The sequence below is a fragment of the Lithobates pipiens genome, unplaced genomic scaffold (assembly GCF_037356315.1).
Source record: "Lithobates pipiens isolate NorthernLeopardFrog02 unplaced genomic scaffold, aLitPip1_a1.2 Scaffold_8, whole genome shotgun sequence".
NCBI lineage: Eukaryota > Metazoa > Chordata > Amphibia > Anura > Ranidae > Lithobates > Lithobates pipiens.
In genome coordinates, this window is record NW_027507903.1 from 626,170,486 (window position 1) to 626,196,403 (window position 25,918).

General features: G+C 43.4%; 2 protein-coding genes across 2 annotated transcripts; both read left to right on the top strand.

The window, feature by feature from the left end:
* The first annotated feature begins 20,826 nt into the window (after positions 1-20,826).
* LOC143962384 (olfactory receptor 1468-like) lies at positions 20,827-22,412 on the top strand. The gene is made up of 2 exons (XM_077471670.1): positions 20,827-21,085; positions 21,423-22,412. The coding sequence occupies exon 2, from the start codon at positions 21,426-21,428 to the stop codon at positions 22,410-22,412; it is 987 nt and encodes a 328-aa protein (XP_077327796.1). The 5' UTR covers positions 20,827-21,085; positions 21,423-21,425.
* A 1,548-nt stretch (positions 22,413-23,960) lies between these two features.
* Positions 23,961-24,942, top strand: LOC143963964 (olfactory receptor 10A7-like). The gene has a single exon (XM_077473690.1). The coding sequence runs from the start codon at positions 24,030-24,032 to the stop codon at positions 24,840-24,842; it is 813 nt and encodes a 270-aa protein (XP_077329816.1). The 5' UTR covers positions 23,961-24,029; the 3' UTR covers positions 24,843-24,942.
* Positions 24,943-25,918: the final 976 nt, after the last annotated feature.

The following is a 25,918-nucleotide window of genomic DNA, read 5'->3' on the forward strand; positions in this document are numbered from 1 at the left end:
TGATAGGGAAATAATTTCAAAAAATACACAAAAATGAATTAATACACAAAAATGCAGTTCTGTTGTACTGTGAAAGTGATCATACACCTGATGACTTCTACATGTTTGCAGGCATATAATTTAAATAGCTGTCACATGACATTTCAATGTTAGCTTATTAAAAGAAAAAAGTCCCAAAGACTTCTCCAAAGGTCCTCCAAATATTTTATCTGAACAGGCAGCCTGGCTGACCAGGAAAGGGGGGTTGTCAGCCTGCAGCACCCTTCCCAAAACATACCAGGTCACGTGCCCTGAAAACAGGAAGGGTATCTTGCAAAGTCCCCACTTGCAAAGCACCTTTTCCCAATGTTAATGAGCACAAGGGCCTCTACACCACCACATTGCCCAGTGATTGATGGGGTCTGTGGATGGGAGTTGATCAGAATTTGGAAGCCCCCTTGAAAATAAAGGGATTCCCAGATACCTCCCCAACATTACCCCATGTTGTTCTTTCACAAAAAAAACCCGGAAAAGTAAATAAACACATATGCATCTTTGACCTAATGTCCTCTACTTTCAACCTGCTGAAACAGTACATACACTGACCATGGATATGTCCACTTTTGGCAGAGACTTGTAGTGAACGACAGCTCCCCAGCTGGTGGAAATTTTTTAAAAAGGGGTGGGATATCCATGATCACAGCATCTACCAAATATGGACATATTGATATTAAAGATGTTGTGGGGATGCAAGGCCTTTTTTGTGTGGGTTCTTCTCTTAAAATCCACACTAGACCATTATCTATTATAAGGGTATTTTACCCATATGGTATGGATTTTAGGGATAACCCCATTTTTTTTTGTAATTTTTATTTTTTATACCAGTTCCCAGCCGGTTCACACAGATATACTGCAACAGAATGGCTCTCCTGGGCGAAATCCCGTATGAGTACGTACTTCCCCTTTTCGGCCACCAGAGGGCACGCACGCACCCACTGCACGGCGGGGGACCCGCTGGCCATGAGCGACCGCATGCATGAGTGCCAGCACGGGGATTTGTGTGTGGAGCGGAGACATGTTGCTTGTTCTTAGTAAGTAAGAACAGCCATATATCTCCTCTCCTACTTAGTTCTATCCCCATACAGTTAGAAAACACTGAGAGAACACACATTTAACCCCTTAACGCCCCTAGTGTTAACCCCTTTCCTGCCAGTGACATTTATACAGTGATCAGTGCATTTTTATGGCACTGATCGCTATATAAATGTCAATGGTCCCAAAAATGTGTCAAAATGTCTGATTTGTCCTTTACAATGTCACAACACTGCTTAAAATCACACATCACCACCATTACTAGTAAAAAAATGCCACACATCTTTCCCATAGTTTGTAGACGCTATAACCTTTGCTCAAATCAATCGATATATGCTTATTGCATTTTTTTTTTACGAAAAATATGGAGAAAAATATATATTGGCCTAAACTGATAAAGATTTTTTTTTATTTGGGGCATATTTATTATAGCAAAAAGTAAAAAAATATAGTTTTTTTTTCAAAACTGTTGCTCTTTTTTTTGTTTATAGCACCCTGGGACCATCGTCTCATCGCCGGCGACGGCCGGGTATGGACCTGATGCTCCAAACCAATCAATAAACGCTTATTTTTTACCAAAAATATGTAGAAGAATACGTAATCCCATGCAAAATAAACAGCAGAGTGTGGGTTCCCCCAATATTTATACCAGACCCTTATGAATTTTAGGATGAGCCCCACTCAAGAAACAAAATAAATGATATGGGGTCACACTAAAATCCATACCAGGCCCTTATCTGAGCATACAGCCTGGCTGTCCTTGAAAGGAGAGTGCAGCAAGCATGCACCTTCCTTTCTGAACTATACCAGCTACCCAGCATGGGTAGGGTACCTTGCCAGGTGGTCTCCCTTCAAAAACACCTTTTTCCCCATGTTAATGAGGATAAGGGCCTCTTCCCCATATCCCTTGCAGGTGGAGACAGGAAGCTTGTTGGGTTCTGGAAGCTCCCTTTAAAAACAGGGCCTCTACCAGATATCATCCCCCACAATAATGAACTAGGGTTTATAGTACCCTTAGTTACTCATTCACAAAAACATTTTTCAATGCAAATAAACACAGCACATATTTGAAAAAATGTTTAATAAAAAAAGTCAACAAAAAAAAATCATCTTTGGAAGGGCGTGGCCAGCTGCAAATCTTCATTGACGCAGAGGGAGCTCTGTTTTTTTAGTTTTCCCAGTGACTATCCATGGGGATGGAGGTGACCCTTTTTGTACACCAGCAACTTACAAAGAGCCCAGACACCTACCTGACATGTCTAAACATCAGAACGCCCGCTCTGGCCCACAGAAGCTTACTGATTTCTACCTGCCGGCTACAACAAAATGGTGCCTTCTCCGAACACGAGGCACACAGAGGCACAGTGTTGGCGGGGAGAGAACATGCAGCGGCTTTTCCACAGGGCATCAGCTCGGCTCCTCTGGACAAAACAAATGGTGAGTCTTCCCCTCCTGACAGCCCCAAAAAACTCAAAAAGTCCAGGCAGGAAGGTGGAGATGAGGTTGAAAGGCTCCCAGCTAGACCCCATCCTTCAGTACAACTAATGAGACCCCTTGAGGACTATCCTTCCAATGCCCAACCTGCCACCATTTCTGACCTTAAAGACATACTCCTGTCTCTCTTAGCCCTTGTACACACGGTCGGAGATTCCGACAACCAAATCCGTCGGATTTTGTCCGAAACTGTTGTATACACACGGTCGGACAAAGTTGTCGGAAAATCCGACATGATGACGTTATTTCATTATGACCAGACTACGTTCACGCTAGTAGCCAATAGCTTTGGTGTAGGAATTTGATCTGAGCATGTGTGGCACTTTGTCTGAAAATTTTACCAACAAGTTGGAAATAGTCCGATGTAGACCACACACAGTCGGAATATCCGACAAAACGGTCTGATCGGACACATTCCGTCGGAATCTCCGACCGTTTGTACAAGGGCTAAGAATCTTTGTACATGGATATTACAACTATGCTGACCAATATAACCTCTGCAGTACAGGACCTTTCCCTTAGGATGTCCCATGCTGAAGACAAAATAGGAGATATCTCCCATGCCCATAACAATGTTATTGACGCATACAATGACCATACAGAAAAAATCAAAGGAATATTGGCCAAATTAGTGGATCTCGAAGGCCGCTCACATCATAATAACATCAAATTTTGTGGCATACCCAAAATGATTACATAACCACTACTACACAACTTCCTTCACCAACTACTATATGAACTACTAACATTGGCATCAGATAACCAAAACACCACACACCCTAACCCCAGGCCATAGCCTCATATACCAAAAATGTGTGGTATTTTCTTAGTTAAACACATATAAAATCAATGAATTTATTTTATTAGTCATATCTTCAGTGTTTAGTGGTCCTCTGTAATCCAGCTTCTCAGTCACAAATTACCCCCACTGTCCTAAAGGCTTTTTCTTATATAACACATGCAGGAGGGCAAGCTAGTACCTCAAAGCCTTATGCCCCATACACACGATGAGATTATCGGACGAATGAACGTCCGTTTTTTATTGCATGCTAATCTCAGATCGAATCTGATGAGTTTACTAAAGTCACGAAAATTCCCGCACGACAGAAAAAAAATTCGGAAGTGATGTCAAGTGTTGTAATGCATTTGTATTGCATTTTCGAACGATAGCTGTACTGATTAAACGAAAATCGTACGATCTGGCATCGTACGAAAAAAATTTCCGTGCATGTCCGATAGAATAATATCGGATGAACTGTCCTAATCGGCTCTCAAAAGCTCTGTACTAACGATCCGATTATCGTACGATCGCTTCGAAAGCGGCATTTTACGTACGATTTTTGGATCGTGTGTACGGGGCATTAGGCTACTTCCAGTCAGAGATACATCCTTGAAACCCAGTAGTCCATGGATATGATTGCTTGCTAGTATTTTAGATACAGTCTAACCCAATTTTGTGTTTAAACACATTAATTAAAAAACAATACATCTACAAAAGAAAAAATAAATAGAAAAAAAACTACACTCACTCTAACCACTTCGCGCCAGCGCTATAGCCAAAAGACGGCTGCAGCGCGGACGCTATCTGCCGGGAGGGCATCCCTGGATGTCCTCCCTTTCATTTCCCCTCTGTGCGCTGCCACATGCACTCATTGGGGAAGTTCTGTGCTGGCCGTTTTCCCCGGACACAGCCAGTCACAGATTGCTGTAAATGGTGGCCGTTTACAGCGCAATCGGCGTGCCCAATGAGAGATGATCTCATATGTAAACATATGAGATCATCTCTCATCACCGGCTCGGGAGAGATGAACCTCTGCACAGATGCATGTTAGTATAAAAAATAAAAAAACTTAAATAAACTGCCCATCTGTCCCCACTGCCACCTTTCCCCACTGCCCCCACTGCCATCTGTCCCCACTGCCACCTGTCCGTGCCATCTGCCCCCACTGCCACCTGTCATCAGTGCCATCTGTCCTCAGTGCCACCTGTCCTTAGTGCCATCTGTCCCCAGTGACACGTATAAGTGCCATCTGTCATCAGTGCCACCTGTCATCAGTGCCACATCAGTGCCACGTGTCATCAGCACCACATAGTGCCATCTGTCATCAGTGCCACATCAGTGACATGTGTCATCAGTGCCACATAGTGCCATCTGTCATCAGTGCCATATCAGTGTCACGTGCCATCAGTGCCACATATTAGTGCCATCTGTCATCAGTGCCATGCATCAGTACCTTCTGTCATCAGTGCCACCTGTCAGTGTCACGTGCCATCTGTTATCAGTGTCACGTATCATCAATGCCAGGTATCAGTGCCATCTGTCATCCGTTGTCACGTGTCATCAGTGCCACGTATTAGTGTCATCTGTCATCAGTGCCACGTATTAGTGCCACATGTCAGTGTCACGTGTCATCAGTGCCACGTATTAGTGGCATCTGTCATCAGTGCCATGTATCAGTGCCATGTATCAGTGCCATCTGTCATCAGTGCCACATAAGTGTCACGTGTCATTGTCCTGGTGCTTCAGGGCCTTCAAAATTGTAATAGGTAGTCAAGAAGTTAGATGTGTAATTTATGCTCCTAGAACACGTGATGGCGCCCCCTGCATGTTGGGTCTCTCTATGTGGCCAGGCTGTGGAAAAGTCCCACACATGTGATATCAAAATACTCAGGAGGAGTAGCAGAATTTATTTTGGGGCATTATTTGTGGTGTACACATGCCACATGAGAGAAATAACCTATTACAATGACAATTTTGTGGAAAAAATTAAAATAAAATAAAAAATCTTCATTTTGCAAAGAATTTTGGGAAAAATGACAACATCAAAAAGCTTACCATGCCTCTTACTAAATACCTTGGAATGTCTACTTTCAAAAAAGGGGTCATTTGGGGGGCATTTGTACTTTCCTGGCTTGTTCGGGTTGCAAGAAATGAGATAGGCCACCAGTACATCAGATGTGATCAATTTTGTGTGATTTGCACCACAGCTTGTAGACTCTCTAACTTTCACAAAGACCAAATAATATCCACTAATTTGGGTTATTTTTACCAAGGATATGTAGCAGTATAAATTTTGTCCAAAATTTATGAAGAAAAATTAATAATTTGCAAAATTTTATCACAGAAACATTTATAGCACAAAAAACTAAAAACCCAGAGGTGATCAAATACCACCAAAAGAAAGCTCTATTTGTGGGAAAAAAAGGACAAAAAATGCATTTGGGTACAGTTTTGCACGACTGCGTAATTGTCATTCAAAGTGTGAGAGCACAGAAAGCTGAAAATTGGTCTGGACAGGAGGAGGGTTTAAGTGCCCAGTAGGCAAGTGGTTAAACAAAAGCCCACTTTTGCTTCTTTTTAAAGAAAGACTCCGGATACAATGGTGCCTGGCAAAGGGAGGAAAAGCCCTTAGGTTAGAAGAGTTTACAATTTATGAGAGCAGAAGCAAATGATCGAGAAAATGTAAAACTCTTCAATGTTGCCCGAAATATAGAATTACTTAAGTCAGTTTAAAATGGATTTGAACTCAAAAAGATTGGCATCATAAAAAGGGCATCAAGGAATGTTAATTGTACATAAGACACCACTAAGAAATGTACTGTTTGTCTTGGATTCCTTCTCAAAAATAGCAGTGCGCTTACGGGTATGTGAGTGTGCCTAGGCACTCCTGTTCTGTAGCCTAATATATTTATATTTGCTATGTGAGATCATAAAAGAATCAGTAGCCTTTGACTGCTAATCTTACCAGATCTTGGAGACTGTCAGCCCCACCAGATCACGATTTTCCTTGTTGGAGAGGAATCTGTACCTGAGGACCTGTGATGCAAGAATCTCCATGCCTCTGCTTTATCCATTTTCTGGATCTGTGTTTCCTCTTCCCCTCTTGCAGCCTTAAAGTGATTGTAAAAGCAGATTTTTTTTATCTTAATGCATTAATGCATTAAGATAAAAAGCCTTCTGTGTGTTGCAGCCCCCTTAACACTTAACTATGGTTCCTCTCTGTCCAGCGATGTCCACGAGTGTCTCAGCCATAAGAGATTATCCCTCCTGATTGACTGAGATACAGCAGTGCCATTGGTTGCCTCTGCTGTCACTCATAGTCAGATATAGACAGCTAGAGAGAGGGTAGGGCCAGGCTCAATGTCTGAATGGACAAAGGGAACTGTGGCTCAGTTATAGGTGCCCCATAGCAAGCTGCTTGATGTGGGGGCACTGAACAGGAGGTTGGGGCCAGGATCACCAAAGAGGGACCCAGGAAAAGGAGGATCCGGGCTGCTCTGCTCAAATCCACTGCAACAGAGAAGGTAAGTATAACATGTTTGTTATTTTTATAGGGAAAAAACAAGACTTTACAGTCACTTTAAGATCATTCTCACACCCTCTCAACTCATGCGTCACAAAACCTCTTTCTTCTTCCTCGATAACCACCTGGGGTAAATACTTTCCAAGTGAAAATCTTGCCACTAAATGTATTAATGGCTACAACAAGATATTAACACTGATAACTGATGAAACCTGGAGTAAATTGCAGTGAATAAAAGCTTCAAGAGCTTTTTTTATTTCTCTTGAATAAAGACAACTTACAGTTAGCCACATATCCACTGCATAGATCCTACAGAGCTGTTTTGAACCCCATTTCTGGACATGCCAACACATTTCTAACTTCTTAGATCAGATAATAAATTTAATCTCTGGGATCACTCAATGCACAGTCCCAAAAGATCCCTTATTAACCATCAAAATCCTAATCAACCTCAGATATTCTCTTGTTCTTCACAATGGATACCTGTCTGCTGGTCATATATAGAGCCACTCAATGTGCTGACTATTTCTGATGTCAAGAGTTGAAAATCCTACTCTATGGAGAAAAGCCCAAAATTGATCTATTACAATCTATCTCCCCTCAATGCTTCACATAAAATATGGCAAGCATTCATTGATCTTGCTCTACCTAATTTGGAATAAGATGCCCTGCCATCTTGCTACCCTTCTACAGTTCTACCTCCTGCTGCAATCAATACAAATTGGTAATTCATCGATTTCTTTGACCAGTCCACTCACCAGGAAGTACTATCAAACCTTTTGGCTACCTCATTTACAACTTTAATGTTGATATTCTATTTCTAGGTGCTAATTTAGCCTATTTAGATATTGTAACTAGGGATGAGCCGAACACCCCCCGGTTCGGTTCGCACCAGAACTTGCGAACGGACCCCGCGTTCGTAACGAACGTTAGAACCCCATTGAAGTCTATGGGACTCGAACGTTCGAAATGGAAAGTGCTAATTTTAACGGCTAATATGCAAGATATTGTCCTAAAAAGGGTTTGGCGACCTGCCTCCTGCCTCAGGGGACATGGGTCACTGCAAAAAAAAGTTTTAAAAACTACCGTTTTGGCGGGAGCACTGATTTTAATGACGATTAAAGTGAAAAAAAAAAGTGAAATATTCCTTTAAATATGGTGCCTGGGGGGTGTCTATAGTATGCCTGTGAAGTGCCACGTGTTTCCCGTGTTTAGAACAGTCCCTGCACAAAATGACATTAAACAGAAATAACACCATTTAAAACTGCTTGCGGTTTTAATGTTATATCTGGTTCCTGCAATATGGTTGAAAATCATTGAGAAACATGGCATGGGTAGCCCTCCTTGCCCATTACCAGCCCCTTTGGGTCTTGTACGCATATTAAGGGGAACCCCGTACCCATATTAAAAAAAGGAAATGCGTGTGGCCCCCAGGCCCTATATACTCAGAACAGCAGTATACAGGCGGTGCAAACAAGACAGGGACTGTGTAGGTTTGTTGTGTTAAGTTGAATCTGTTTGTCATTTTCAACCGGTACATTTTTAAAGTGTAGCTCCAGTCAAAAAAACTATCTTTAAGCTTTTTGGAAAACATAGGGAAGGGTTATCACCCCTGTATAATTTGTTTTGTCGTCCATCTTTTTTCATCTCACTTGCTGCTGTCTCCTTGCGTTTGCAAGTAGGAGATGTTTGTAAGTTGGATGTTTGAAAGTAGGGGCCTGCCCTATATTATAGCGGTATGTACTGGGTACAGAGCACGCAGACAGCATGCACTATCTCCTAACACTACTGACTGCAAGCTCTATTATTAACCACTTGTTAGCCCAATGTTTGCATAAAGTGAAAGATGAAGTTATGCTGAGTAAATAGATATCAAACATGTCACTCTTCAAAATTGCACATGCCCGTGGAATGGCGCCAAACGTCGCTACTTAAAAAATCCCCATAGGCGACGCTTTAAATATTTTTTTACTGGTTACATGTTTTGAGTTGCAGAGGAGGTCTAGGACTAGAATTATTGCTCTCGCTCTAACATTCTCGGCGATACCTCACATGTGTGGCACATGCGAGCACATGGGGACATGGGCGCTTTAAATTTTATTTTATTTTTTTATTGTTCATTTTACTTTATTTATTTTAGTTTGACATTTTTTTTCCCAAAAATATATTTTTGATCACTTTTATTCCTATTACAAGAAATGTAAACATCCCTTGTAATAGGAATATGGGGTGACAGGTCCTCTTTACAGTGAAATCTGGGGGGTCAATATGACCCCACATCTCACCTCTAGGCTGGGAAGCCTGAAATAAAAAATAAAAAAAAGATTCTGGCTTTGATCGTACTGGCGAGTTGGTAGAAGCACCGGAGGGCGGTGAGGGGTGGGGGGCGTCTATGGCTGGGTATTTCAGGGTATCACCGAGTATGGCTGGGTATCTCTGAGTATGGCTGGGTATGGCAATTTATGGCAGGGTATTACAGAGTATTGGCGGGGTATTGGCGGGGTACTACAGAGTAATAGCAGGGTACTGCAGAGTATTGGGGGTACTGCAGAGTAATGGCGGGTACTGCAGAGTATTGGGGGGTACTGCAGAGTATTGGGGGGTACTGCAGAGTAATGGGGGTACTGCAGAGTAATGGCAGGGTACTGCACTGCAGAGTAATGGCGGAGTACTGCACTGCAGAGTAATGGCGGGGTACTGCAGAGTAATGGCGGGGTACTGCAGAGTAATGGCGGGGTACTGCACTGCAGAGTAATGGCGGGGTACTGCAGAGTAATGGCGGGGTACTGCACTGCAGAGTAATGGCGGGGTACTGCAGAGTAATGGCAGGGTACTGCACTGCAGAGTAATGGCGGGGTACTGCACTGCAGAGTAATGGTGGGGTACTGCAGAGTAATGGCGGGGTACTGCAGAGTAATGGCAGGGTACTGCACTGAAGAGTAATGGCAGGGTACTGCACTGCAGAGTAATGGCGAGGTACTGCACTGCAGAGTAATGGCGGGGTACTGCAGAGTAATGGCAGGGTACTGCAGAGTATGCACTGGTATTGCAGAGTATTGGCAGGGAATTGAGGGGTTAAATTCAGTGAGCAGCGATGTGGGCACTGCAGATGCAGCCCACATCGCTGCTGACACCGATCTCTTTCCCCTCCGCTGTACCGATCGGTACAGAAAGGGGAGGAAGGAACAGGCGTCATAACATGACGCCGGTTTGTTTCCAAGTGATCACTCCGTCATTTGACGGAGCAATCACGTGGTAAACGGCCGCTATGAGCGGCCGTTTACCGTGATGCGCCGGGTCCTATGGACCCGGCGGTCACGGATGCTCTCGAGTGCGCACACCTCGGGGCACGCGAGAGCAGAATTCTGGGAGGCCGTTAATTAACGGCCTCTCTGAGTTAAACAACCACCCTGAAGCCGTTAATCAGCAATGGGCAGTTGTTAAGTGGTTAAAGCTAGATCACTAGCTATATAGGTGAGGTGAATATAGTGGTGTATACTGCAGTCAGGGCACAGACAACAAGCACTACTCAGCAGCAAGATAGGAAATCAGCCAAAAACAATTGGTGTGTACTGTGTTGAAGGTACACAGAACACCCACTGCTTCAGATGCAAAGTAACGCACTACAGGAGGCCGCCTTAAAGGCGGCCTTATATAGTGTGGGGCGTGCACTACACAGCCTGAGCTATGATTGGCCACAGGCAGGATGCCTGTGGCCAATCATGGCTCTCCTCGCTGCCGGCGCTGCGATTGGCCAAGCATGCGGGGTCACAGTGCATGCTTGGCCAATCATCGGGCAGCAATGCACTGCGCCAACGCAGTGCATTGTGGTCCGCGCGCGCGTCACTCGAATTTTGACGCGAACGGCCAAAACGTTCGGAATTCGCCGAACGCACGAACAGCCAATGTTCGAGTCGAACGTACGTTCGACTCGAACACGAAGCTCATCCCTAATTGTAACCCTCTCTTCTTCTCTCTCTATCTAGTGCTCCCCCTCATCCCCTTTACTCTACATTCCACCCTTCTGCCATTCTCTTCCTTCCCCTTTTTCTCTCCCCTCTTTCATATTGACCACAGTTCACTCATTTGATGTTTTTAGCTTAATTAAAGCCTCACAGAGGCTGCTCTGACCCAATGAGTTGGATGTGACCCCTGGAAGATCTTAAGTCTATTCACTCGTCTTTTGCCTAATGGGACACTACCTGTATATGGAATATCTACTCTTGTTGTGTAGAGTGATTTGTGTATAATGGCTACATCTATCTTTGCAGAAAATTGACTTCACCTTGTCATGTCTAATTATTTATGACTTTGGTATAATTTGTACTGTAGTTTATATATTTGAAAAAAATCAAACAGTATAGAAATATAGGAAAGTGACATCAGAAAAAAGAGTTGTCCATTGACTCGGCCCATTTCTTTATTTTGTTGTTTGTTTTTGGAATTTCTATTTTCGTTGTCTGAGATTGAGTGTGAGTTGTCTAACATTATTATTGAGCTTATTTGAGATTCTTTAAGGCTCCTTTGAGCTTTTTTGAGCTAACTTTCCTAGTTTTTCTTGTGTGTTTTTGAACTTCTTTGAGCCTTTTTATGCTCTTTTGCACTTTTTTGTGTGTTTTTGGGCACTAAGGCCGCGTACACACGCGGGGACTGTTCGCTCAACTTTGTTCGTCAAACAGTTTGACAAACAGTCCGCTAAAAATTAGCATGAACGGACTTGCCTACACACAACGAACGAACAGTCCGCTGAAACCTAGCGCGATGACGTATACAGCACGTCAGTGGCGTAACTAGAACCTTCAGGGCCCCGATGCAAGAAACCATGAAGGGCCCCCCTGACAGGGCCCTTTACTCCGAGTTTGGTGGCGGAACAACAGGACCCAGTTGCAAGTTGGTGGCTGCATGTAAAGGAACCAATTTCTCCATTTGCTGCCGCTTCTCCACCTCTCCCTTCCACAGGCATTCAGCGACTGCAGGAGGAAAATGGAGAGACCGGTTCCTCTATGTCGGCTTTTTCCAGTCAGGGCGCCCTTTAAGTACATCCCTATGTGAATGGGGCTGCACTGCAACCCCCCTGCAACTGTGTGCATTGCATGCAGTTCTAGCATAGTGAGGATGCATTTAAGGGGTTGTAAACCCTCGTGTTTTTCACCTTAATCCATCCTATGCATTAATGTGAAAAAACACCTGGCAGTCACCGGAACCCCAGCCCCCCCCCCCCCCGTTTTACTTACCTGAGCCCTGGAACTTTACCAGGTGGAGATGCGCTCTTCCTTTGCCCGGTGTTCTCGGCTCCTGATTGGATAGATTGATAGCAGCTCAGCCATTGGCTCCCACTGCTGTTAATAAAATCCAATGACGCGGACATCGGGGGCGCCTGCAAGGTAACCCCCCCCCCCGGGAGAGCGCTTCTCCTAGGGGGTTGTCTGATAAGAGGAAGAGCCACGAGAGCCACCAAGGGACCCCAGAATACAAGGTTCGGGGCCACTCTGTGCAAAACGAGCTGCACAATGAAGGTAAGTGTAACATGTTTGTTATTAAAAAAAAAAAAAGCAAACCTTTACAATCACATTAAGGGATTAAAACAGGTGGTCAGGAGGCAACATATTGCCCCTTTACCAGCTGTCAAATGCCTCTGAAAAGCGATCATAGCATTTTTTTTGCTGCTACTTTGAACAAGCAAGAAGAAAAAACAGTTCTAATTGTACACATATGGAGTAGGGCTGGGGAAAAAAATCGATTTAAATCTTGAATTGAGTTGAGAGGTCAAATCGATTCAAATTTTCAGCAAATAGTTTTTCTTAGATATTTATTTTTTCACCAGGATCAGTGCTGACACCGCACCGGTCCTGAGGAGCTGCGTGCAGGAGTTTTTAGGTGAGGCCGTGGCTTCCGCCTAGTCCGCGAGGCCGGACCTGCGGACTAGGACGAAGCCACGACCTCACCTAAAAACTCCTGCCTGCAACTTCTCAGGACTGGCACGGTGTCCATAAAAAAAACTGGATTCGAATTGTGAATCGAGTTTTTTTTTTTTTTAATGACAAAAACATTTTTTTAGAAAATCGCCCAGCTCTAATATGGGAAGGGGGGGCAAGACTAAACGCAGATATATAAAATGTGCACACATACATCTAAACAGCGGCGGCTGGTGCTCAAAATTTTTGGGGGGCATAAAAAATGTTATAAACCAAATTATCAAATGCAGTGCCCACTGTGCTGTCAAATGCTGCCACTGTACCCTCAAATGCAGCCACTGTGCAATCAATCGCAGCCACTGTGCCCAACAAACGCTGCTACTGTGCCCAAAAAACGCTGCTACTGTGCCAACAAACGCTGCTACTGTGCCAACAAACGCTGCCACTGTGCCATCAAACGCTGTCATTGTGCCATCAATTGCAGCCACTGTGCCATCAAGCGCTGCCACCGTGTCATCAAACGCTGCCACCGTGTCATCAAACGCTGCCACCGTGCCATCAAACGCTGCCACTGTGCCATCAATTGCAGCCACTGTGCCAAACGCTGTCACTGTGCCCTCAAATGCTACAACTGTGCCATCAATTGCAGCCACTGTGCCATCAAAAGCTGTCACTGTGCCATCAAACACTGCCACTGTGCCATCAACTGCAGCCACTGTGCCCATTTAACGCTGCCACTGTGCCCTCAAATACTGCCACTGTGCCATCAAACGCTGCCACTGTGCCATCAATTGCAGCCACTGTGCCCATTTAACGCTGCCACTGTGCCCTCAAATGCTACAACTGCGCCATCAATTGCAGCCACTGTGCCATTAAACTCTGCCAGCGTGCCATCAAATGCTGCTAGTGTGCCCTTGAATGCCCCAAGTGTGCCCCCCCGCCCGCTCGCCATCTACACACATGCACATGCACACACACACACACACACACACACACACACACACACACACACACACATGCACATGCACATACACACAAAAATGCACACACACATTAGGTCTTTTTAAAAACGGCAGTGCTTTATCTTACCTCTTCCTGCCGGGTACTGCACTGTAGGGGGAGACAAAGAGCACACACTGCTTTCACTTTAGTTATAAGCAGTGTGATAACTCCGATTACACTTCGGCTGAAGATCGGGGGAGCTCGGTCTTGGCCGCCCGCTCCTTCAGATATACAGGGGGCCCTCGAGGCCCCCCTGCAGCATGGGGCCCGGTCGCCTTGGCGATCTCAGCAACCCCTATAATTCCGCCACTGCAGCACGTACGACGAGACGAGAAATTCGACGTCCAATACACTGCAATGCAACCTTCGCCGTGAAAATCCTTTCTGAGCATGCGCGCAACTTAGTTTGTCGAACAAGCCTACACACGAGGGGACTGTCCGCTGAAACCAAGTTTCAGCGGACAGTTTTTCGGAAATTCCGAAAAACTTGGTTCAGCAGACTGTTCGCTGAAACAGTCCGCTGAAGCCCACACACGAGCGGACTGTCCGCTGAAACACTGTTCAGCGGACAAAGTTGAGCGAACAGTCCGCCCGTGTGTACGCGGCCTTAGGCATCTTTTCTGCTCAAAAATCTCCTCTCAAAATTGTTTGTTTGGTGGGTTTTATTTGCTGCCTGTAAGAGCATATGCCTGTAAATGCCTGAAAAAGTAGACATGTGCACCCTGAAATATTTTGTTTCGGTATTTTGTTTTCGTCCAAAAAATTAATTAATTTAGTTACTCCTGAATAGTGATGGCCAAACGGTTCGCCCGGCGGTCGTTTCGCGGCGAATTTCGGTCGTTCGCGGTCCGCTCGTTCGCTCGCCTTTTCCCGTCGTTCGCCCCGGCGGACTTACATGTTTAATGTGTAAAAGAACTTTGACCTATGATGACACGTCTATCATGGGGTACAGGACAGCCAATTGAGACATGACAGCACATGGACACTTGGACATTCCCCCTAACCTATAAATACACCCGATCCGGTGGCCATTTTACATTCTTTCTTCTGTCACTATAGGGAAAGGTTGCTGTGTGGAGTAGGGACAGATAAAACGCTAGCTATTTGGTACACAAAAGTTCTTTTCAGGACTGGTATAGGTGTTAGGTGTATATATGTTTGCTGTGACACTGATTCTTGCAGCAGCCTGAGTGTCTTTTGTCAGTTTAGAGAAAGGGAAAGGACGGTGTGTGCTACAGGGGCAGCCAGATTAGTCTTTCATCATCATCATCATCATCATCATTAGCTGTTACTATCAGGTCCACAAAATAGCTGTTCCAGTAACCACTAATCGTTCCAGTGTACTCTTTTTTGCCACTTTGTATAGGGACAGGAAGGAAGCAGTGTTGTCAGGCAGTGAGGGTCAGTTTAAAGACTTGCTGTTACTATTAGTTCCACAAAGGTTCTTTTCAGGACTGGTATCAGTGGTACGGTAATAGACTTGTACACGTATAATATTCTTTCTTCCAAATATAGAAAGAATATTATACTTGACTGCTGCCCTTCTGCTGCAGTCTGCTAATCATTCACAACTCACTTGTTCCACAAAGCTCTTTATCAGGACTGGTAACTTGGTCTGTGTAGGGTGCTACAGTACATAGGGTTGAGTGCAGTACAGTCTGCTGTTCTGTAAGGACTGCTATCGGTCCACAATAGATAGGGTTGAGGTGCACCACTGCTGACCGCTGCCCTATACTGCAGCAGTCCTTCAGCAGTATAGGGACTGACGTACAGTCTGCTAATCACTAACACACAACCTGCTTGGTCCACAAAAGTTCCTATAAGGACTGGTAACTTGGTCTAGGGTGCTACAGTACATAGGGTTGAGTGCGGTACAGTCTGCTGTTCTGTAAGGACCGCTATCGGTCCACAATAGATAGGGTTGAGGTGCACTACTGCTGACTGCTGCCCTATATTGCAGCAGTCCTTCATTGGTATAGGGACTGACGTACAGTCTGCTAATCACTAACACACAACCTGCTTGGTCCACAAAAGTTCCTATAAGGACTGGTAACTTGGTCTAGGGTGCTACAGTACATAGGGTTGAGTGCGGTACAGTCTGCTGTTCTGTAAGGACCGCTATCGGTCCACAATAGATAGGGTTGAGGTGCACCACTGCTGACCGCTGCCCTATACTGCAGCAGTCCTTCAGCGGTATAGGGACTGACGTACAGTCTGCTAATCACTAACACACAACCTGCTTGGTCCACAAAAGTTCCTATAAGGACTGGTAACTTGGTCTAGGGTGCTACAGTACATAGGGTTGAGTGCGGTACAGTCTGCTGTTCTGTAAGGACCGCTATCGGTCCACAATAGATAGGGTTGAGGTTCACCACTGCTGACCGCTGCCCTATACTGCAGCAGTCCTTCAGCAGTATAGGGACTGACGTACAGTCTGCTAATCACTAACACACAACCTGCTTGGTCCACAAAAGTTCCTATAAGGACTGGTAACTTGGTCTAGGGTGCTACAGTACATAGGGTTGAGTGCGGTACAGTCTGCTGTTCTGTAAGGACCGCTATCGGTCCACAATAGATAGGGTTGAGGTGCACTACTGCTGACTGCTGCCCTATACTGCAGCAGTCCTTCATTGGTATAGGGACTGACGCACAGTCTGCTAATCACTAACACACAACCTGCTTGGTCCACAAAAGTTCTTATAAGGACTGGTAACTTGGTCTAGGGTGCTACAGTACATAGGGTTGAGTGAGGTACAGTCTGCTATTCTATAAGGACTGTTATCGGTCCACAATACATAGGGTTGAGGTGCACTACTGCTGACCGAAGCCCTATACTGCAGCAGTCCTTCATTGGTATAGGGACTGACGTAAAGTCTTCTAATCAGTCACACACAACCTGCTTGGTCCACAAAAGTTCTTATAAGGACTGGTAACTTGGTCTAGGGTGCTACAGTACATAGGGTTGAGTGAGGTACAGTCTGCTATTCTATAAGGACTGTTATCGGTCCACAATACATAGGGTTGAGGTGCACTACTGCTGACCGAAGCCCTATACTGCAGCAGTCCTTCATTGGTATAGGGACTGACGTAAAGTCTTCTAATCAGTCACACACAACCTGCTTGGTCCACAAAAGTTCTTATAAGGACTGGTAACTTGGTCTAGGGTGCTACAGTACATAGGGTTGAGTGAGGTACAGTCTGCTATTCTATAAGGACTGTTATCGGTCCACAATACATAGGGTTGAGGTGCACTACTGCTGACCGCTGCCCTATACTGCAGCAGTCCTTCATTGGTAGGAGAATGAAGAGGACGACATTATCCTGGATGATGAGCAGGAGCCAGGCCACCACACCGCTTCCACTTTAGTGCAAATGGGGGCCTTCATGCTCCAGTGTTTTAATAGGGACCCCCGTATAAAAAGCATAAGGGTCAAGGACCAGTACTGGCTGGCAACGTACTTAGACCCCCGGTACAAACACAAAACGGCGGAAATGTTACCGCCGTCGCAGAGTGCTGTGCTGACTTCCTCCTGGGGGTTCTTCTTATGAGGGGATCACACCATCCCTGTGCTGTGCTGAGTTTCTCCTGGGCCTGCTTACTATGAGGGGATCACACCATCCCTGTGCTGTGCTGACTTCCTCCTGGGGGTTCTTCTTATGAGGGGATCACACCATCCCTGTGCTGTGCTGAGTTTCTCCTGGGCCTGCTTACTATGAGGGGATCACACCATCCCTGTGCTGTGCTGACTTCCTCCTGGGGGTTCTTCTTATGAGGGGATCACACCATCCCTGTGCTGTGCTGACTTACTCCTGGGGCTGCTTACGGTGCTGCTGTCAGTGCTGTATATCACGGTGCTGGTGTGAGTGCTTAATGTCACGGTGCTGCTGTCAGTGCTGTATATCACTGTGCTGATGTCAGTGCTGTATGTCACGCTTCTGATGTCAGTACTCTCTATCACGGTGCTGCTGTCAGTGCTGTATATCACGGTGCTGATGTCAGTGCTGTATGTCACGCTTCTGATGTCAGTGCCCTCTATCACGGTGCTGCTGTCAGTGCTGTATATCACGGTGATGATGTCAGTGCTTAATGTCACGCTTCTGATGTCAGTGCTGTATATCACGGTGTTGCTGTCAATGCTGTATGTCACGGTGCTGGTGTTAATGCTTTATGTCACGCTTCTGATGTCAGTGCTGTATATCACTGTGCTGATGTCAGTGCTGTATGTCACACTTCTGATGTCAGTGCCCTCTATCACGATGCTGCTGTCAGTGCTGTATATCACGGTGCTGATGTCAGTGCTTAATGTCACGCTTCTGATGTCAGTGCTGTATATCACGGTGCTGATGTCAGTGCTTAATGTCACGCTTCTGATGTCAGTGCTGTATATCATGGTGTTGCTGTCAATGCTGTATGTCACGGTGCTGGTGTTAATGCTTTATGTCATGCTGCTGATGTCAGTGCCCTCTATCACGGTGCTGTTGTCAGATGCCTCTATCACGGTGCATGTGTCATTGCTGTATGTGACGCTGCTGGTGATCATCTCCTGCACCCTCTTCTTTGCCTACCCTGGTCCCTGACCTTCCCTCTCCTCCATTGCCTTCATGCGCTCCACAGTCCTGAATTGTCAGAACAATTTTCCAAATAAAAAAAGAATGCTTGTAGTTATCGATCCCAAATTCACCTCATACATGTATTATGTCAATGGCCAGGTGGTGGGACTATGTTTTCCCTGCTAATAATTACCTAGTGGCTGCAAATTCGAGCTAAAGGTTTGAAACGTTCGCCTCCCATTTGAAGTCAATGGGGCCCGACGTTCGGTTTCGCGAACGTTTGGCCTCGTTCGCGGTCCGCGTTCGCGAAACGTCCCGTCGGATGTTCGGGCCATCACTACTCCTGAAATCCGTTTTTATTTATTTTGTTTTTCGTTAAAAATTTGTCCAAAAATCCAAATGAATTAAGGTTGAATCTGTCATTGAAGGCTTATGGTGTCTGTCGAATGTTCAAAGAAGATTCGACTGAGCAGCTAAACTGTATGACTCTGTATAGTTTAGCTGCTCTGTCGAATCTTCATAGAACTTTCAACAGACACCATAAGCCAAATATTAGACAAACAGAAAATGGACCGGTGATAGTGATCACTGATCAGACAGGTAACAAGATAGGGTATATAGAATCTATATAGAATCTCAATCTATAATATAGAATCTATAATAATAAATCACCCCCCCCCCCCCCCCCACAACATGGGCAGCCTCTGAGGCTATCACAGCACTAGCAACACTAGTGTCACTATCAAGTTCACAACACTAACACAATAGCAGCAGATTATTATGAAAAAGTTAAGTTGAACTGTAGCTTGCTTCACTATTGTTCTGGTGCTGTGCTTATGCTTAATTGCTAAATAATTTAGGTTCTCTGACAAACGGACCAGCTAAGATTGACTGTCTTCTGAAATGATTCAGTGTGTGTGTCTCTCTCTGCTAGCAATCGTAAGTAAGTTGGCTGTACATGTGTACTTAGTTCTACCTACTGCTCCTTCTCTTTGGTTACAATCAGCCAATAACATTCATCATCATCATTATTTTTATTTTACTTCCCCCACCCAATTCCAGCAGTGATCTTTTCTCTCTCTGTTGAATCTTTTCTCTCTCTGCTGAATCTTTTCTCTCTCTGTCATATCTTTTCTCTCTCTGTCAAATCTTTCCTCTCTCTGTCAAATCTTTTCTCTCTGTCAAATCCTTTCTCTCTATGTAGAATAATCTTGGACTAATAGAGTTAAGGTTAGGCACATTTTTCCACAGGTTAGATAGACACAGATTGTTATTGCCAGTGTCATGTCGAATCTCCTATCTATATCGAACTGTTGTCACAACAAAAACAAAAATAAAGTATTTGTTTATGTCGGATCTTTCATTTTTCGGATTCTGCACTTTTGTTATCGTTTGTTAAAACAATAATGAAAATACCTGAAATTCGGGCGAAAAATGCATTTGGACAAAAACTAATGCACATGTCTATGAAAAAGCCATAGTGTGCATGGACACATTGGCTAACATGGAGAGGGGTTTCCAGGAAGAAAAAGAGCTCAAAAAATCTCAATAGCCTGTAGGAGTCACTTCTTTGAGCTTATTTTAGCTGCAGTGTGCTTAAGTCCTTAAATGTCTCACTACCTCTGCTGGAAGTTTATTCCAAGCATTATTTATACCACGTATTTATAAAAAAAATATCATTCCTCTACCAGTCTTCAAACCCATCAGGGCTGGGCTCAGCCCTTCCTTTTCTGAGCTGGCTTCTCAGCTGTCGGGTAATTGCCAGCTCCTATCTTTCCACAGTTACTGCGCTGTTGATGATATCCGGCTCGTCAGTCCTGCCTACTTAAGCAGTCCAGTCCAGAGGAGCTCTGCCTTCACCTTGGTCTATGTCACAGAAACTATCTCCTGCAATCCTGTTCAAGACTTGCTTTGCTGACATCCCTTCTGGCTCCAGATCCTGCTTGCTGTTCCACTACAGTTGATCCCTGACTTCTGGCTTGGCTGACTATGCGTTCCAGTTACTGAACTTTGGCTATGCTTTGACTGCGTTTGTTTTTTTTTTTTTTTACTTTTATTATTAAACAAGTGTTATTTAAGTGTACTTTTGTCTCGGCCTGATTTCATTGTATGAGAGGGTGAGCTTTTGGCATAAGGTATGAAAGCCCTGCCTTTATCAAAATAATTTTTTGCACATAGTTACAAATTGTAGAGCAAGGTATTGTAAGTCAGTAACAGGTAAAAGATCAGCTACAGGTTACTAGTCCTTTGTTCTTTGTTTTGTAATTTGAGCATAGCTTCTGCAATTCAGCCTCCATTTCAAATGATAATTGAACTTACTGATAACACATAGTTAAGAAATGGTTTGCTGAAATCTTTCCATGGGATCAATCACAATTGATCCCATGGAAATATTGCTAAGCCATTAATACTCCCAGTGGTTTCATGCAATTTATTCTGCATATATATAAAAGCCATGGTACTTTATATAATCAGACAAAACACCTAAGAGGAAATATGGATCTGCTAACATTTAATTTGATATTTATCTGTTGGTATTGCTGTTTTTGTAATTAATATATAGTTATTGGAAAATGTGTACAATGTGTAGATTTAGAATACTAAAACTCAAGTCAAGTTATTTTTCATTTTTTTTAATTTTATATTTTATTTTATTTATATTATTTTATTTTGCAAACTTGGACAATATTAACAATTTTTTTACTACTGGAGGATCCTCAGCATTATGCAATTATCGCTAGCTAACAAGTAACTCTTTTATTTCTTACTTTGACTCTGAAATGTGTAAAGTACGGTATTCTATGGAGATCAATTGACCAGTTTTATCCCTAAATAAAATGAGGTCTGGTTGATTGCTGTGTGTAATTGCACTATATGTAGAACTTCTCTTGTGGGTTCTGTTATATATATATTTTTTTCATTTGTATTTGTCAATCATACCTTCTTTTCTTTCCTCTCTCCCCAACTTCCTCACTTTCTCACCACTGACTCCCCCACCACCACCACCACCCATGCACATTTGGTTGGAATTATTTGTATCTGCTAAACAAACTTGTTTCAAATACATTTTATATTCTGTTCTCAGGTTATGGATGAAAAAAATGTGACTGTGATTACTGTGATCCACCTCTTGGGGTTTCATATTGCTCCAAGCATAACAGTTTTGGTCTTCTTTCTCTTTCTTATATTTTATTGTTTGACGATATGTGGAAACCTCCTGATCATCACATTGGTGTCCTACAGCAAATCCCTCCATTCTCCCATGTATTTCCTTCTCTCCCAATTATCTGTATCAGATATCTTATTAACAACTGATGTTGTTCCTACCATGCTCTATACTCTTTTAGAAAATTCTACTACCGTATCAGTTTCTGAATGTATCACCCAGTTTTATTTCTTTGCTGCAACAGAAAGTTTGGAGTGTCTTCTTCTGACAGCGATGTCTTATGACAGATATGTGGCCATCTGTAAACCATTGCATTATACTATGTTAATGAACCACCAATTTTGTTGGATAACAGTTATCATAAGTTGGAGTTTAAGTTTCTTAGCGGTATTGATTTACACTTTAACCATATCCACATTACAGTTTTGTGGTCCCAATATCATTGATCACTTTTTCTGTGATCTTGATCCAATCCTACAACTCTCCTGCTCTGACACCACCATTGTTCAACTAGAAGCAATGTCGCTGAGTGTACTGTTTGCTGTAATCCCATTTTTTATCATAATCGTATCGTATGTTTATATTGTAATCACTATTTTTGAAATCCCCTCTATTACTGGAAGGCAGAAAGTTTTCTCAACATGCAGCTCCCACCTGACTGTTGTCTCCATTTTTTATGGCACCATTGTTTGTGTGTATTTGATACCTAGTAGAGGACAGTCAGGGGATATCACTAAATTCTTGTCATTACTGTACACTGTAGCTACCCCATTGCTGAACCCAATTATATACAGCCTGAGGAATAAAGAATTGAAACAAGTTGCAGGAAAAATTAGTTACAACTTTTTAAACTTGAATGTCAAAACACATATTTCTTCTTTTTTTCTTTCTTGGTGGTGTTTGTCATAACTACAGTGGTTTCGACAGAGAGAAAGTGAAGGAAAATCTGTTACAAGGACAGCAACAACATAAAAAATCTAACAGGGTACATAGTTACATAATTACATAGTTAGTAAGGTTGAATAAAGACACCAATCCATCCAGTTCAACCTGAGTGAGTGTCTACAATTGTCCCTATCCCTGTAAATTGCACATTCACATTGGTCCCTAGCCTCAAGGAGCCAAAAATCCAAGGTCCCCATTCATATACTAGGGCCAATTTTGTACAGAAGCCAATTAACCTACCAGCATGTCTTTGGAGGAATCTTCCCCTACTCACCCAAAGAAACAAAATTTCTATATCTCTGTGTTACTGTTTTGCATGTTTGTGGTTCATGACTCTTTATAACGTGTTTCAGAAACCATTTTGCATAGAAAGAAGGTAGAGTTGAGGCCCAGGCCTTCTGGCATGCCTAAAGCAGTACCCATTGTTTGCATTGTTGTTCCTGCTTTTATTTGCTTTACCAGAGAAGGGACACTGTACACATGATCGGACATTCCGACAACAAAATCCAGGGATGTTGGCTCAAACTTGTCTTGCATACACACGGTAGTACAAAGTTGTCATAAATTCAAATTGTCAAGAACGCGGTGACGTACAACACGTATGACTGGACTATAAAAAGGAAGTTCAATAGTAGCCCATCTCGTAATTTATTCTGAGCATGCATGGCACTTTGTGTGTCGGAATTGTCTTCACATGATCGGAATTTCTGCATATTTTGTTGTCGGAAAATTTTATATCCAGATCTTAAATTTTGTGTGTTGGAAATTCTGATGGAAAAAGTCAGATGGATTCTACACACGGATAAAATTTCCGACAAAAAGCTCCAATCACATATTTTCCGTTGGAAAGTCCGACCTTGTGTGTGTACAGGGCATTACAATTAAAGTGATACTAAAGCCTTGTTTTGTTTATAACAAATATTGTATACTTACTTCCTCTGTGCAGTAAATTTGAACAGAGCAGCCAAGATCCTCCTCTTCTCGGGTCCCCTTTTGCCCCTCTCTCCTGACAAGTGCCCCCACATCAAACAACTTGGTATGGGGGCACCCAAGTTGAGCCACAGCTTTGTGTGTCCATTCAGACATGGAGCTCTGCCCCCTCTATCTCCTTATTGGATCACTGACTTTGATTGAGCTGCAGGAATCAATTGCACTCCACTGCTGTCTGAGGCAATGAGGAGGGAGAGTCTCAGGCAGCCAAGTCTCTCCTGCAACATCGCTGGATAGAGATGGGCTCAGGTAAGTATTAGGGGGACTGAGGGGAGATGCTGCACACAGAAGGTGTAATGGAATTGATACGAGTAGACCGAAAGCTACCATAGTGCCAGCCCTTTTTACCCCAAACCTCCTGAACTTTGACCTTTGAGGACACAACTCCTGAACTTGGGGGGACACACATCCTGACCTTTGACCTTTCCCTTTGACCCTTGACTCTGCCACCCTAAAACCCCAACCTTTCATGCTGCCTATCCTATTCATGAATTGGTCTTCTTTCTCTTTCTTATATTTTATTGTTTGACGATATGTGGAAACCTCCTGATCATCACATTGGTGTCCTACAGCAAATCCCTCCATTCTCCCATGTATTTCCTTCTCTCCCAATTATCTGTATCAGATATCTTATTAACAACTGATGTTGTTCCTACCATGCTCTATACTCTTTTAGAAAATTCTACTACCGTATCAGTTTCTGAATGTATCACCCAGTTTTATTTCTTTGCTGCAACAGAAAGTTTGGAGTGTCTTCTTCTGACAGCGATGTCTTATGACAGATATGTGGCCATCTGTAAACCATTGCATTATACTATATTAATGAACCACCAATTTTGTTGGATAACAGTTATCATAAGTTGGAGTTTAAGTTTCTTAGCGGTATTGATTTACACTTTAACCATATCCACATTACAGTTTTGTGGTCCCAATATTATTGATCACTTTTTCTGTGATCTTGATCCAATCCTACAACTCTCCTGCTCTGACACCACCATTGTTCAACTAGAAGCAATGTCGCTGAGTGTACTGTTTGCTGTAATCCCATTTTTTATCATAATCGTATCGTATGTTTATATTGTAATCACTATTTTTGAAATCCCCTCTATTACTGGAAGGCAGAAAGTTTTCTCAACATGCAGCTCCCACCTGACTGTTGTCTCCATTTTTTATGGCACCATTGTTTGTGTGTATTTGATACCTAGTAGAGGACAGTCAGGGGATATCACTAAATTCTTGTCATTACTGTACACTGTAGCTACCCCATTGCTGAACCCAATTATATACAGCCTGAGGAATAAAGAATTGAAACAAGTTGCAGGAAAAATTAGTAACAACTTTTTAAACTTGAATGTCAAAACACATATTTCTTCTTTTTTTCTTTCTTGGTGGTTTTTGTCATAACTACAGTGGTTTCGACAGAGAGAAAGTGAAGGAAAATCTGTTACAAGGACAGCAACAAAATAAAAAATCTAACAGGGTACATAGTTACATAATTACATAGTTAGTAAGGTTGAATAAAGACACCAGTCCATCCAGTTCAACCTGAGTGAGTGTCTACAATTGTCCCTATCCCTGTAAATTGCACATTCACATTGGTCCCTAGCCTCAAGGAGCCAACAATCCAAGGTCCCCATTCATATACTAGGGCGAATTTTGTACAGAAGCCAATTAACCTACCAGCATGTCTTTGGATGAATCTTCCCCTACTCACCCAAAGAAACAAAATTTCTATATCTCTGTGTTACTGTTTTGCATGTTTGTGGTTCATGACTCTTTATAACGTGTTTCAGAAACCATTTTGCATAGAAAGAAGGTAGAGTTGAGGCCAAGGCCTTCTGGCATGCCTAAAGCAGTACCCATTGTTTGCATTGTTGTTCCTGCTTTTATTTGCTTTACCAGAGAAGGGACACTGTACACATGATCGGACATTCCGACAACAAAATCCAGGGATGTTGGCTCAAACTTGTCTTGCATACACATGGTAGTACAAAGTTGTCGTAAATTCAAATCGTCAAAAACGCGGTGACGTACAACACGTATGACTGGACTATAAAAAGGAAGTTCAATAGTAGCCCATCTCGTAATTTATTCTGAGCATGCATGGCACTTTGTGTGTCGGAATTGTCTTCACATGATCGGAATTTCTGCATATTTTGTTGTCGGAAAATTTTATATCCAGATCTTAAATTTTGTGTGTTGGAAATTCTGATGGAAAAAGTCAGATGGATTCTACACACGGATAAAATTTCCGACAAAAAGCTCCAAACGCATATTTTCCGTTGGAAAGTCCGACCTTGTGTGTGTACAGGGGCATTACAATTAAAGTGATACTAAAGCCTTGTTTTGTTTATAACAAATATTGTATACTTACCTCCTCTGTGCAGTAAATTTGAACAGAGCAGCCAAGATCCTCCTCTTCTCGGGTCCCCTTTGGCCCCTCTCTCCTGACAAGTGCCCCCACATAAAACAACTTGGTA